General features: G+C 39.7%; 1 protein-coding gene across 3 annotated transcripts in view; it reads left to right on the forward strand.

Moving 5' to 3' along the window:
* The window catches only part of LOC130906865 (DNA (cytosine-5)-methyltransferase 3C-like), a 61,281-nt gene that overhangs the window by 26,862 nt on the left and 18,522 nt on the right, over nt 1-15,897 (forward strand). For all 3 annotated transcript variants that reach the window (XM_057821548.1, XM_057821539.1, XM_057821557.1), the window contains exons 13-14: nt 13,217-13,346; nt 13,419-13,529. In XM_057821548.1, the coding sequence (XP_057677531.1) occupies nt 13,217-13,346; nt 13,419-13,529 (241 nt within the window). The remainder of the gene's footprint in view (nt 1-13,216; nt 13,347-13,418; nt 13,530-15,897) is intronic.

Below are 15,897 nucleotides of genomic sequence, written 5' to 3' on the forward strand. Positions count from 1 at the left end.
AGCCAAATCTACAATGGAATGGTTCAAAAATAAACATATCCAGGTGTTAGAATGGCCAAGTCAAAGTCCAGACCTGAATCCAATCGAGAATCTGTGGAAAGAGCTGAAGACTGCTGTTCACAAACACTCTCCATCCAACCTCACTGAGCTCGAGCTGTTTTGCAAGGAAGAATGGGCAAGAATGTCAGTCTCTCGATGTGCAAAACTGATAGAAACATACCCCAAGCGACTTGCAGCTGTAATTGGAGCAAAAGGTGGCGCTACAAAGTATTAACGCAAGGGGGCCGAATAATATTGCACGCCCCACTTTTCAGTTTTTTATTTGTTAAAAAAGTTTAAATTATCCAATAAATTTTGTTCTACTTCACGATTGTGTCCCACTTGTTGTTGATTCTTGACAAAAAATTAAAATTTTATATCTTTATGTTTGAAGCCTGAAATGTGGCGAAAGGTTGCAAGGTTCAAGGGGGCCGAATACTTTTGCAAGGCACTGTAAAACCCTATAAATCCATGTTATCATTAGAACATAACAATAGTTTGAAACTTCAATAAAATATTAATATAAAGAACATACTTATGATAATGTATGAATATAAATTGTATTGTACATTCAGTCTCTCATATGATCCCTGTGTGTAAGTGTACATACATAGATGTAAATAAAGTGTACATAAATGTTTTTAGAAATATTATTGTTAGAACAAGATACTTATAACAAGACTAAAAATCTGCTTTGCACTGTGGGCGCCAAAGTTGAGCTGCCAAGTAGCGACGAATAACTATTGCATTGTAATTGAACTACATTTAAACTGAAAACTTCATTATACAGTCATGTGAAAAAATTAGGACACCCTATAGAAGCCTGTGTGTTTTCTAACATTTGGTCATAGAAATATTTCATATCAATTTTAACAATCTTAAGAGATTCAAGTAATAGAACTAAACAATTAAAACGGGGAAATCATTTTTTTTTAAATAACTTTCCGCAAAATGTTGATTTTAAATAAATGCAGTTTCTCTTGAGGAATAAATTAGGACACCTCCACATTCAATGCCATTTAAAATGGCTAAAATCACACATAGGTGTATCACATCAGGTGCACGTTTAGAACATCATTACCCAGTGTTTTGAAGGAGGTTTGCCTTATTTAAACCTCACATTTTGTTTGATGTGCCCCTGACTGTTAAATTGAGAGAAAACACCATGGTGAGATCGAAGGAGCGGTCTGAGCCCTTCAGAAAGAAGATTGTAGATGCTTATGAGTCTGGATTTAAAAGATAAAAATCAGCCATTCCACTGTCCGGAAAATAGTTTACAAGTGGAGGACATTCAAAACAACTGCCAACATGCCCATGTCTGGCCGTCCAAGCAAGTTCACTCCGAGAGCAGACCGCAAGATTCTAAAAGAAGTCTCCAAAACCCCTAAAATGTCACCACGGGACTTACAGCAGGCTCTTGCTACTGTTGATGTGAAAGTGCATGCTTCAACAATCAGAAAGAGACCTCACAGGTTTAACCTTCATGGGAGGTGTGCAAGAAGGAAACCTTTGTTCTCCAAGAAGAACATGAAGGCCAGACTGAGGTTTTCCAGAGTGAATGTAGACAAAGAACAGGACTTCTGGAATAATATTCCTTGGACATATGAATCTAAAAGTGAATTATTTGGACACCAAGAACAGAGGACATGCTTGGCGGAAAACCAATACAGCATTCCAGGAAAAGAACCTCATACCAACCGTGAAGCATGGAGGTGGAAGTGTCATGGTTTGGGGATGCTTTGCTGCAGCAGGACCTGGCCAGCTCACCATCATAGAATATACCATGAATCGTATCGTGTATCAGAGGGTGCTTGAGGAAAATATGAGATCATATGTGAAAAAAATTAAAACTGAAGCGAAACTGGACCCTGCAACATGACAATCACCCAAACCATACCAGTAAATCCACCAAGGACTGGCTGAAATTGAGAGTCCTGTAATGGCTGAATCAAAGCCCAGATCTTAATCCTATTTAGATGCTTTGGGGTGACTTCAAAGTGGCTGTACATGCAAGAAACCCCTCAAACATCTTACAGCTGAGCGTATTCTATGTTGAGGAGTGGGGCAAACATTTTTCAGACCGATGTCAAAGACTTCTCATTGAAGTCTTCTGGACTCATTTGGCCTCACCCAGTCTGTGAATGCACCAACTCAGTCTCCATCAGAGAAATAGTGGATACTGCCATCTCGGACCACCTTCCCATCATTTTTGACTTTGCTGCCCCTTTGTCTGCAGAAAAGCAAATTTCTCCAGCTTGTTACCGCCGGCGCATCACTCCATCTACAGCAGGAGAGTTTGTGACTGCATTTGGAGACCTGCAGCAGCATCCTGACGCCGTTCTGCCTTCTCCTGTCTGCTCAGACAGTCTTCTCTCCATTTTTTGTTCCACCTGCACTGCTGTTTTGGACTCCATTGCCCCTCTACGGCAAAAAAGTTCCAAACCCAAAGCCACTCCATGGTTTAACGACTATACCCGCCTGCTTAGGCAAAAATGCAGGCGGGCTGAACGTCAATGGAAAAAGGACAAACTCCATGTTTCTTTGGAATTGCTGAGGGACACCTTGGCTACCTATCAGGAGGCCCTAAAACAGGCCAAGTCGAATTATTTATCTTCTATTATACATAACAGCTCCAGCCATCCAAGACTGCTTTTTAACACAATTGACTCTGTTTTAAACCCGCACCCCACTGTCTTAACTGATGTGTCAGGTGCCACTTGTGAGGAGTTTCTCGCTTTCTTTCAAAACAAAGTCTCTTCGGTCAGGCAAAATGTCTGCAATTCGGGTATCTCATCAGATAATCTACATCCTCCAGAACTGCTCACTGTTTTTGAACAATTTGATCTCCTTTCATTGTCATCTCTGTCTGAAATAGTGGCATGAAACCCACTAACTGTCCGTTAGATATAATTCCAGCTGGGCTTCTAAAGGAAGTCTTTAGTTGCCTCGGACCAAGTCTGCTGGCTCTTATAAATAACTCTCTCAGTACCGGTTCTGTCCCAGCTGCCTTCAAACAGGCTGTAGTCAGACCCCTTCTTAAAAAACCCCATCTCGACTCCTCCGTGCTGTCCAATTTTAGACCCGTCTCCCACTTGTCTTTCCTTTCTAAAGTTTTAGAAAAAGTTGTTTTTATTCAATTGCAAACATTTCTAGAGACAAACTCCACCCTTGACAAGTTTCAATCAGGCTTCAGGTCCAGACATAGCACTGAGTCAGCACTGTTAAAAGTGCACAACGACATTGCCCTTTCTGTAGATAATGGAAACCCAGCAATCCTTGTTTTACTAGATCTCACAGCAGCATTTGATACAGTCGACCACACAGTCCTTGTATCTCGTCTAGAACACTTTATAGGTATCCGTGGTAAAGCTCTACAGTGGTTTAAATCGTACCTGGAACATAGGACCTTCTCAGTAATGATTGGGGAATTTTCCTCCTCACAAACCTCTCTGTCTTGTGGGGTGCCACAAGGCTCCATTTTAGGGCCTGTTCTCTTTGCACTTTATCTCCTACCTTTAGGATCAGTTATAAAAAAACATAATATCTCTTTTCATTTTTATGCTGATGACCTGCAGCTGTATCTCCCCCTGAGACCCAACGAACAAACTGCTCTCACTAAATTAATGGAGTGCATATCCGATGTGAAGCAGTGGCTAGCGCAAAACTTTTTACATCTTAACGAAAGCAAAACTGAATATATTACTTTTGGCACACCTTCTATGTTAAATGCCCTTGAGCCCAACCCTGGCACTCTGGCTCCCTTTTTTAAAACACATGTTAAAAATCTCGGAGTGATATTCGATTGCAGGCTCAACTTTGAAAAACAGATTAGTTCTGTTGTAAGAGCAAGTTTTTTCCAGCTCCGTCTCCTGGCCAAAGTGAAGCCTTTTCTTACTCGCCACGACTTGGAAAAAGCAATTCACGCTTTTATAAGCTCAAGGCTGGATTACTGCAACGCTCTTTATGTTGGTCTTCCCAAATCCTCAGTTTCTCGTCTCCAACTTGTTCAAAATGCTGCTGCTCGATTTTTAACAGATACACCTAGACGTGAACATATTACCCCCGTGCTATCATCGCTCCACTGGCTTCCAGTCCATTTTAGAATTGATTTTAAACTTTTACTGTTTGTTTTTAATTCTATTAATGGCCAGGCTCCTTCTTACTTATCAGAAATTTTAACCATCCGTAACTCTGGCAGGAGTCTTCGCTCTACCGGCCAACTTCATTTGCAAGTCCCAAGGTCCAAACTCAAACAGTGGGGAGACCGATCTTTTGCGGTTGCTGCACCCAGGTTATGGAATAGTCTTCCCCCGGAAATCCGCACCACTACAAATTTGGGCCTTTTTAAATCTCGTTTAAAGACACACCTTTTTAGACTCGCCTTTCCCCAAGATTAGTTTAGCCTGGTTTTATTTCTTTAGGGTTTTTAATGTTTTCGGATTTTATCTGTTTTATTGTTTTGTTTGGTGTCTGACTAATCGTGATGCGATGGTTCGTTTTTTTTTTCTTTTCTTTTCTTCCTAATGTCATTTTATAACACTTTCCTGCCTTTTATTTACTATGTGCCATGTTTCTCTTTGTTGTAAAGCACTTTGGGGACCTTTCGGGTTTTGTAAAGGGCTATATAAATAAATTTGAATTTAAATTTGAATTTGAAGTTATTTCAGCGAAAGGGTAACGCTAGCTATTAGGTGGTAGGGTGTCCTAACTTTTTCCTCAGTTAGAATATGCATTTTTGTGGATATATTTGCTTTAATGAGTAAAACAATGTTATATTTTGTTGTTTACCTAAGGAAAACAAGATGATTGATGTGTGAACATTTCTTAATACAGAACTGAATATTTAATGGGGTGTCCTTAATTTTTCACATGACTGTAAATGTCCAAGCAGTGAAAAAGGTTAATTTACCTTAACTCTGTACTTCTCAGATAGTGGGGTGCACCCCCCCAGGGGGGCGTAGGGCCATGCCAGGGGTGGCGCATGCGACCTCGGGGAAACATACTTTTTTGCCGTACAAAAGTGTACTTTTGTGGCAGCAGTTGAAGGTGTACTTGCACAACCCCTCAGTAGGTGGCAGTGCCGCTCAAATTTTCAGGGTGTGTGCAGTATTTTTACACAGAACAAGAGCAAACAGCAAAGAACACAGTAGGAGACTAGGAAAGACCAGTCTGTTTACTGTGTCTAAAGGTGTTTGCAGTGGACAGCGGGAAGCCAAATCAATTAAGACGTCACTTAAACACATTAGACCCCGATCACATTGATAAGCCGCTTGATTGATCTTCAGCGAAAACGTGCCGAATATTACCAACAATCGTCCCTCTTTGTCAATGTTACAGCAGTAAACCAGCATGCACTGTTAGCATGCTAAGTGCAAAATAACCTCACACCATAGCAAAGGAGCTGATTTTGCCTGCAGCAAAAATAAAAACTGTCCCTCCCTCCAATGACACTGTCATTTAATTTGAATTTATTATTGAGCGATTTAATTTATTTTTCAGTATCAAATGGTCAAGAAATGTACCTTGGGTGTATTTTTGCAGCTTGGATGTGACTTTATTTTTTATTCTGGCAAATTGATGCGCCTTAACGTTTTGTTTTGTTACAGACAAAACAAATGTTAATAAAGTTATAATTTATTTCAAGTTGATTTATATTACTTTCGTTTAACTAATTTGCTCCCAAAAACGTATCAATACGTTCTATTTTTAATTGTTTCAGTGTCCCAAAGATGTATTTATACATCTTTTACTTTTTTATTTTTTTTAACAAGAGACATCTCTGGGTTCTAATTCAATTTAGTTCCAAAGCACAAAGCTGAAAATCCATTTTAAAGCAATAAAACTGGCCAGGAAGACGACCGAATGGCGTCCAGGATGCCAGGCGGCGGGCGACCGAGCAGAAATACCTAGAGGACGCCCGGGATGCCAGGCGCTGGATGACCGAGCAGAATGACCGGGACCACCAGTGCAGCGGACGATACAGTTGAGTCCATGCTGCTCGCCGAGCAGACCCCGCAGAGACTCCAAAAAAATCCATCTTTATGAGACAGGCAGTGATGAGGGAAAACTTTACTGGGCTTTCGTGGCCACAACAGCGTCATCTCTCAGTTAGTTAAGTGTAAATATTTTCAGATGTTTGGGATGTCACTAAAGCAAAAAATAGCTGTGTTAAAAGTCAGTTATGTTTGAAGTGTATGCTTTCACAAAAAGCTCAATTTCTCTTTTTTTCATCTGAAATTGGAAAATTGCTCAAACTAAGCGATTTTCTAATGTTGATTTCTAAAGAATGGAAAAAGATGAACTAACGTTTCTTCCTGCTGAAAGAAGAGAGTCTAATCTTTCTTTTGGTGGGTTCCATGTTTATATAGCAAAAGACAGAATTTTCTGTGGGCCTTGCAAAATCAGTCAAAATCCAGTAAAACGGCAGGGAGCGAAGGGGGTTACACCGGTGAAAACGGCTGGGAGTGAATGATTCATCTTCCATGCCGCTTATTCCTCACGAGGGTCGCCGAGGTGCTGGAGCCTATCCCAGCTAACTACGGGCAGTAGGCAGGGGACACCCTGAACTGGTTGCCAGCCAATCGCAGTGGGAGTGAATGAGTTAATATAAAAAAGGAAAATGTTATGCAGAGGTGTACTTATGATAATATTAGAGACAAATGGTACTATTTAAAGTGGCATCAGAGTTGGTGGGGCGTGAAACGTTTACGTCTTCATGGGGGGGGGGGGTTGTAACAAAATAATTGAGAAGCACTGTCTTACCTGAATTAAGCACCTCGAATACAGACTCGACAATATTACAACCCACCCCCACCACGTGTCAATCTTTTGAGCAGCACTATATTCGATACACACACACACACATACAATGTATGACTCCTGGAATCATATTTTAAAATTCGTGGGTTTTTTTGGTCTCTTGGTCAAAAAGTTTACCGACCCCCTGAGTAGCCCCTATGGGTCAAGCCCCCCCTCCTCCCCTCCCGTCCTTGAAACCTAGCGACGCCCCTGGTTGGAGTCAATAGAACGCCCAGGGTCCAGTCTTTGTTTGACCTTTTTGGACCCTCCCTAAACGACCCCCACTCTTTACTAATCGTGGAGAGGGGGTGCTTTCACTCACTTCCGCCGAGGCCCACCAAGAAAAACACCTTTAGTGAGCTGAAAACGCGCCATTTGGTCTCTTTTCATCACGACCGAGCGAAACGTTTTTTCATTCTGGATGTTCGCGTTCGAGTGCCTCCTCGTCGCCGGCGAACCTCGACGACTTCGGCGGTCGCGCAATCGCGAGGACGGACCACAAAGGAGGGAGACAAAAAGAAGCCGAGAGACGGATTCGCTCGTCAAAGTCCAACTAAAGTAGATTCCCACGCTCGATTTTTCAAACCCGCGCCGTCTGCATGAAGGCGGGATCGGTTCCGAATGCGTGCCGTCATTTGAATTTGGATCCAAACAGCGTATGAGCGCTTTTACTCACTGGTTTCTGATTGGTTGCAGCGCAATTTGGACCAAACAAACAAAAGGAATTTAGGACGTTTTGGTGCGCTCTTAAAAACTCCTAAATTGACTTGAAATTCGTCTGGTAGGTCTTCACTTACTTCCAATATTAGTTAAGATGCATTCAATGAAGTTGTGGCAGGAAAACTGAGTGTTGGGACAAAGGACATTTTTTAAAAAGTTAAAAAAAAGTTTCATCTTCAAGTGTCTTAAAATGGTTTTCAATTTCGTCTACTAGTAGTTTTCTATTCCATTTTAAATTGCATTGTATTCAATGAAGTTGTCTCAGCAAAATTGAGAATTTGGACAAAGCAAATTAGCTTCTGAGACAATCAGGACAGTTTGGTGGGCTGTTAATCTTGATAAAGTCTCTTAAAATGGTTTTCAATTTCTTCTAATTGGCTTTCAATTTCATTTGAAATTGTGCTGCATTCAGTGAAGTTGTCCCAAGGAAATTGAGTGTTTGGCCAAAGAAAATTAGCTTTTAATTAAGACCATTTATTGGGCTCTTAATTTTTATTTATTATTACCTTTTTTTTTTTTTAATCTTGATAAATTGTCTTAAAATGGTTTTCAATTCCTTCCATTTAAACTTGTGCTGCATTCAATGAAGTTGTCTCAGGAAAATTGAGTATATGGCCAAAGAAAATTAGCTTTTGAGACTTGGGCTTTTTAAAAAAAAAAAAAAAAAAAAAAAAAAGATAAATTGTCATAAAATGGTTTTCAGTTTTGCTTAGTAGGTTTTCAATTCATTCCATTTTTAAATTGTGTTGCATTCAATGAAATTGTCTTGGGAAAATTGAGTATTCAGACAAAGCTAATTGCCTTTTAGGACACAATTAAGGACTGTTTGGTCGTCTGTTAAAGTTTTAATTTCAGTTTCGTCTAGCAGGTTTTCAATTTCATTTTAAACTCTGCTGCATTCAATGAAGTTGTCTCAGGAAAATTGAGTACTCAGCTAAAGAAAATTCGCTTTTAGGACAGTTTTTTGGGCTCTTTTTTTAAAAATCTTGATAAATTGTCTTAAAATGTTTTTCAATTTTGTCTAGTAGCTTTTCAATTCCTTCCATTTTAAATTGTGCTGCTTTCAATGAAGTTGTCTCAGGGAAATTGAGTATTTGGCCTAAGAATATTAGCTTTTAAGACTTTAGTAGGCTCTTAAATTTTTTAAAACTTGATAAATTGTCTTTAAATGGTTTTCATTTTTGCCTTGTAGGTTTTCAATTGCTTCCATTTTAAATTTGTCTGCATTCAATTAAGTTGTCTCAGAAAAGTTGACTATTTGGACAAAGCAAAGTAGCTTTTGAAAACTCAACTAAGGACAGTCCTTTGTGCTCTTAAGTAGTGTTAAGCTCGATAAAGTGTCTTTAATATGCTTTCAATTTTATCTAGTAGTTTATAAAATTCCATTTTAAATTGCGCTGCATTCAATGAAATTGTCTCAGAAAAACTGAGTATTTGGACAAAACAAGCGAGCGTTTAAAACACAATTTAGGACACTTTAGTTAGCTCTTAAAACTGTTTTATGTTGATAAATTGTGTTAAAATAGTTTTCAATATAATGAAGTTTTTCAATTCCTTACATCATAAATAGCGCTGTTCAATGGAGGTACAGTATGTCAAGAAAATTGAGTATACACACAATATAGGACAGTAAAGTCTTAATTTTGATAAAGTCTCTGAATAAGGCGTTCCGTTTCTGCTAGTTGGTCAGAAATTTCCATTTTAAATTGTGCTGCAATCAATGAAACCCTGAGGCAAATTGAGTATTTGGAAGAAGCGTAGCAGCTTTTAAGACAATTTAGGACAGTTTAGTGTGCTGTTAGATAGTTTTAATTTTAATAAAGTGTCTTTAAAATGCTTTCAATTTCAGCTAGTAGGTCATAAATTTCTTCAATTTCAAACTGTGGTACATTTAATAACATTTTTGGAGATTTTATGAATATTTTGTTTTACATTTTCATGAACTATTGGACAAAGAGTTTAAGAATTTTTTTATTTCATACAGATGCAATTCCGCCCCCCCCCCCCCATCTAATTAACATCGTATTAATTTTTAGAGTGGATATAGAACTTTTATTTTCATTTTTATTGAAACTGATAGTTTAAGTTGTTTATTAGTTTTTAGTTTTAATTCAGAAAGAATAAAAACACTGTTGGATGAGGAAAACGGGATATTGCTGGATTTTTCAGGTTTTTTTTTTGTTCATTATTGACATTTCAGTTGGTTGTGTGAAAGCACAAAACAGTTTCTCGTTTGTTTTTGCTAGATTTCATTTATTCTGCTAACAAAAATGAATTTCCAATTCTAGTTTCGGTCCCTCTATTTCTGTTCGATAACAATAATAACCGCAATCTGTCGTTCTTCTCGATCTGAAACAAGCATGTCGGCCACGGACGATTTGTTGCCCAAAAGGAACTCTTATTCGGTGATTTGGAATTGGTTCGGTTTCATGCCGGATGATGACGCTCAATCCCGAGTGCTCTGCAAGTTGTGTGGGGGGACAGTTAAAACCAGCAGAGGCAACACCACCAACTTGTTTAGACATCTGCGTCGCGATCATCCTAAAGTACACCACCAGAGTTTAACGCTGCAGAAGAAGGCTGGCAAGTCCCGACGGGGGGGTTTCCTCAAGGCCGAGCCTGACGAGAAGACCGCTTCCGAGCAAAAGAAAGAGGTGACTCCTTTACCGCTTCTTCTGCATCTTTAAAAAAAGAAAAGGAAAAAAAAGAATGCCATTGATGGCACTAGGCGTCCAATCCGTGGAGCAATGAGCAAATCATCTGCATGAACTGTAATTAAACTATAGGCTAATAACATGACCATTTTAAAGCAAAAAAAAAAAGCTAAATCATTGAATTCTGACTGAAAAATTAGAAATGAAACATCACGTCCCAGGTGTATGAATGTCCTTAGTGGATAAACATTTTCTACTATGAAATTTTAAAAATCATGTCTCCTGTTTTCCATGGTCTATCGAGCCTTGCTATCCAGACTGTACTTCCTGATTGATTGAGCCATCATGCAGTACCGTCTTGCAAACCTCAACTGTCCAACCACTTCCCAGAAAGAGGCAGCAGCTGCAGATGTGACCAGGAAGCAAATATCTGCTTGAACACAATGTCTGAGTGCAAAGTAGATAGTTCCATTTCTGAAGTTTTGTCAGAAATGTACATAATTTCCCTGACAATTGGACTCAAGTCACTGGGACTTTTAAGTCGAGTTGCAAATTTGATGACTCGCAACTCGACTCCGACTTGAAGAAAAGAAAAAAAAAAACACTGACTTGACTCACTTGAGCTGGGAGGGTCTAAGACTCGAGACTCAACTTGTGAGGCAATAACTCAAGACTTGTGAACGATGACTTGAGACTCGAGAAGCTGACTCAAAAAACTTGGACCGTAGATTGCTTCCCACCTGCCAATGATCTGCTTGGAACACCTTAATGCTGGTTTATTCACTACACACTATATTGCATTTTTCTTTTTTTTTACATGGACTTACATTTGCCCCTTTTACACAGAGCTGGAACTGTTGCTTGTGCTTGGGTGAGCACCGGTTCTTTCTATTTCAATTACCCAAGCACCAGCACCAGCACCAGCCCCTGAAAAAGTGGGTGCTCAGCAGGCACCAACTCATTGCTAAGCCAGACTACGTCCAGCGAAGGACTATGTCAGGGAGAGGGTGCGGGTTCATCGACCGCATTATTTCTTATACGTTGCATTTCCGGCGGACTCGCCGCAGCCATATTGGTTTACTTATTGACATACTGACATATTCTGGTGACACATGACTTGGCCCCAATTTGGATCCTTTGCACATGGAAAGCCAACTGGTGTTTGGGAAGCTCGCAAAAGGAACCAACAAAGCACCAGCACCGAACGAGCACACTCATTCTTTGGGTAGAAAAGGGGTAAATGATTCGAGACTCGACAAGCTGACTCAAAAAACTTGTATCGTGAATTGCTTCCCACCTGCCAGTGATCCGCTTGGAACGCCTTCATGCTGGTTTATTTCCTGCAGACTATACTGCATAGTTTTTTTTGTTTTTTTTTTGGTACATGGACTCACATTTCGACAGTGTTTCCTTCAAAGATAAACCGGAGTGCTTTGTGTGTGGGCTAGGGAAGAATGGTGAAGGCCCTGACTAACCTGTTACTCGACTCGACAACATTTTGACTTGGCACGACTTGTCTCTACAACCTTGTGGCTCAACTCGATATGACCTCGTGACTTGACTCGACTTAGCCACAACAGGTAAGACTAGACTTAAGTGTGACCCTGATCATACTGACTCATGGAATTGTCTGTAATTTGCTCATTAAAAGAAGAAGAAAGAAGGTCACGTAAAGCTTTTCCTGACGGGAAACAAGGTTTTTGTTCTTCCGCGAACCAAAATGCCATACTGTGGCTTCATGTCGATTGTTCGCCTTTTGATGGCGACCCAATCGCGAACGAGGCGGAAGCTGTAGACGTGACCAGGAAGAGACTATCTGCTATGGCGGAATGCAAAATGTTTTTTGTAGATGGATCCTTTTCCCAAGTTTTGTCTGAGGCCATGTCTACACCTAGCAGGGTTCTCTAAAACCGAGGATCCTGCCCTAATAAGTCTGGGAAAAAATGACATCTACACAAGCACGTTTGTCAAAAAAAAAAAAAGCTTCCACAGCCAACCGCATTCGTTCACTTTTAAGTACATTCATAACAATGCGCGAAATATAATTGTCCATAATACCCCCATCCATAGCATGTGTTCTTCAGTATGAAGCACTGCAAGAGTTTGTAAATAAATGGAAGCAAGTAGCAACTGTCTAATAATTAGATCTCAACCCACTGCGAGTTATGTTTTCTCCAAATGTAAACATTGGTCTCATGTGTGACGTAGGAACAAAGTTTGTCGCATTCAGTAATGTTTCCACAGTTAAATCTTCTGTTATCAGTATCCACATGATGGCGCTACAAACGCTGAATTCGCACATCTTCACTTTGGACGGAGTTTTTAAGAACTCTTGTTTTCAATGCTCAAAATGTGTGTATGCGTGTGGATGATAGGCCAAACTGTAGAAAATGTTCTTCACTTTGCCAAATACCCTCTCTGGTGTAGACATGGCCTGAAATACACTTAATCTCTTCATGAAAATAAGAGCAAAGTACGTCATGAAGAGTTTTTTTTTATGGGTAACGATGTTTTCGCGAGTGTGACGAGAAGAGCAATCGTCCAATGTGCATCTGTATATTTTTTTAAGGTTCCTTCTGTGAAACAGGTCTTGATTGGATCTCAGATTGATGTGTGTGCAGAGTTGGAAATGCACACTTTTGAGTCACGTTGACGGCAGGGTTATATGTTGAAAAGTTGATCTTTTTCACGCCCCTTTAAACGCGCCACTTCATTGACCACGCCGGACTGTAAACTGACTGTATTATGTCTGATTGGTATAATGGAGTCATTTGATTATCGTTGTCACGTTCCTTTGATGAAAATGGTAGGTAGAGCCACTCTGCTGGCAAAAATAAAGTAATTAAGGACTCTAGTGCAGCCCAAAGTAGCGGAGTAAGAGAAATGTTTCTTCTTGGCACATCAACTCAGGTTAAAAAGTGTGGCCTGGTAAAACTACATTTAGAAGTACATTTTTCACCAAAAGTTGCTCATGCTAAAGATACTGGTTGTTCCTTCCCCTTCAGCTTGCGAGCGAACGTTGCGAGAAGTCCTTCGAAGAGGCCAAAGGAGATAAAGAGAAAGAAATCAATCTGATGCTGGACTGGGCTTTTAAAGGATTTCTGCCCAGTGGACCGGACGGATTCTCGTCACAGAGTAAGAGCTCGCCGAATTCAACGCTTTTGCACTGCGATTTTGACCTGCGCTTTTTTCCTCCAACCACCGCAGACGCCGCTGGGGCGGATTCAGACTCTGCTCATTCTGACTACCAGCCGCCCGTGAAGAAGAAGTTGGCTCCCAAGAATAGGGCGAGCACCTCTAACTACATTTTCACGAGAGGTACTGACTACTCGCAACATTTTGATGGTTTTGTGTAACCACTAGGAGCAGCCTACATCACAGTGGCGTAGGCTGATAATAGCCCTACAAGTGTGGTTGTTTTATTTTTAGCTAAAGTTGCCAAACTTCATGTCTTCGTTCGCAGTGAGTGTGCTAACATTAAAGCGATGCTTCCGTTTTTAAGTAAGCATACCACTCTAATAAGCGCCTTGAACATTTTTTGTTATTTTTCATGTAACATTTTGTGGGCACCTTAGTTTACCAACCCTTTGCTTTGCTCTTAAGTGTTGATCCTGCCTTGATATCTTGCTACAATTTTAAAAAGTATTTTCAATTAAAACCCCTTGGCTGCATATTGTAAACCCTTTTGCCTAAATCTGGAGGGTGTTGCCACTTCTCCAAAATATATCACTTCAAACCGTTTTACGTCTACCTGCAAAGTAAGCTTGTCGCGATATGCACTAAGTCAATTAATCGCCGGGTAAATTCAAAACCAGGTTGGTCATTTTCCTGGCTGCGATTTATCGTGCATGCGTGCGTGGATACATTTGTGTCTGCGTGTGCTGCGTGCACTTGGCATATCTTTTTGTTGATTGCATATGGGACTCCAGTGACACTTCAATTACCGTAATTTCTGGACTATAAGGCGCACCTGACTATATGCTGCTACCCACCAAATTTGACACGAAAACGGAATTTTTTCATAGATAAGCCGCACTGGACTATTAACTGCAGCTGCCCTCACTGTATTATGGGATATTTTCCTCAAAAGATATTAACCGGTAACACGTTATTTGACAGCGGCATCATAAGACTGTCATAAGACCAAATGAAACACCATGAACACTCATTGCTTCAAGAAGCTCAATTTGGGGGAGACATTCAACCTCTGCTGCCAATTGCTGTCAACACTGTTGTCGTCCAATGTGTGTCCTGCATTGCAGCGCTACAGGTGTAAATAACAATCAAAATTCATGTTCCGCGCTAATTATTTCTTCAGTTACTGTTCCAGTTGTTTCAGTAATTGCTGGTTACGGTATTTGGTAACACTTTATTTGACAGTGGCGCCATAAGACAATCAAAATTATGACACTGTCATGAGCATTAAAGAATGCTTATAACAGATGTCTCTCATTGTCATCTGGCAAATTATCTCACTTCTGAATGGATGTAGAAGATCTGAGCTGGACATAAAGGGAGTTAGTGACATAAATCCAGATGACACTGAATGACAGCTGTCATAATCATTCAGTAATGCACATGATAGTGTCATAATTATGACGATCTTGTGACGCCGCTGTCAAATAAAATGTTACCTTTTAACCCAAACAAATCAACAAATAAGCTGCACTGGACTATAAGCTGCAGGCTTCAAAGTGAGGGGAAAAAGTGGTGGCTTAAAGTCCGAAAAGTACGGTAATTCTCATTACATTACTGGTTGAATTGGTTAAAAAAATTGACAATATGTATCTGCAATAGTTTATGAGACGATCTATCGCCTACTAAAAATTTTTATTGTGACAGGCCTGCTGCAATGTCGCTGTAAGTGTTCAACCTGTACGGGTCATTTAAGGGTGCTATTTTGACCTAGCAGTAGACACGAACAGCGGGGACATTTTGTGCTAAAGTTAGCCTTTAGCTTAGCTTTGCTAGCACATTAGCAACTTTGGATACTTGAATGAGAAATTTATAATTTTACAAATAAACCTTTTTCAATGATTCAATTCAATGAATTTCTTTGATATACAGTATAGATTTAACTGAGTGGATGCGTTATGATCAATCACAATGAACGTACTTCATAAAACTGCTAAATCTGATTTTTCAAGGAAGTAAAAAATTGCGTACCACACTTGAATTTCCCGCCACTGATTTTCGCAGAAGAGTGATGTCATTAATATATGGTGAATTTTCTTAAAGGGGCACTTATTATGAACTAATTTAAAAACAGCACATGAGTAAAGATTTAGTTCATCCAGGACAATAAAATCGTAACCATTTTTTGGGATTTTTTTTCCTACGTAGTTATTTTGAATGAAATGGGATTGGGACAGAGGAAAATCCCATAACTTTTATACCAGAAATAAATTAAGTTTATAAAATTAGAATTTAGGCGCCTGTACCCTTGAATTTATAATAAAAGGCAATTGATAATATACCAAAAATAATGAGTATTTGACCAAATTAAGTGAAAATACAGCTTCATATACAGTAGAGCAGGGCGGTAAACCGAAAATTTACCGTCACCGAAATTCTTAACGATGACCAACGTAATTTTGACCATGTCGGTAAATTCGGTAAATTAATAAAACAAGAAAATATAGTCTTTTCATCCCGCTTTGATTCTGTGTTGTTCGTCTATGTTCAT

This window comes from Corythoichthys intestinalis, chromosome 2 (assembly GCF_030265065.1).
Source record: "Corythoichthys intestinalis isolate RoL2023-P3 chromosome 2, ASM3026506v1, whole genome shotgun sequence".
NCBI lineage: Eukaryota > Metazoa > Chordata > Actinopteri > Syngnathiformes > Syngnathidae > Corythoichthys > Corythoichthys intestinalis.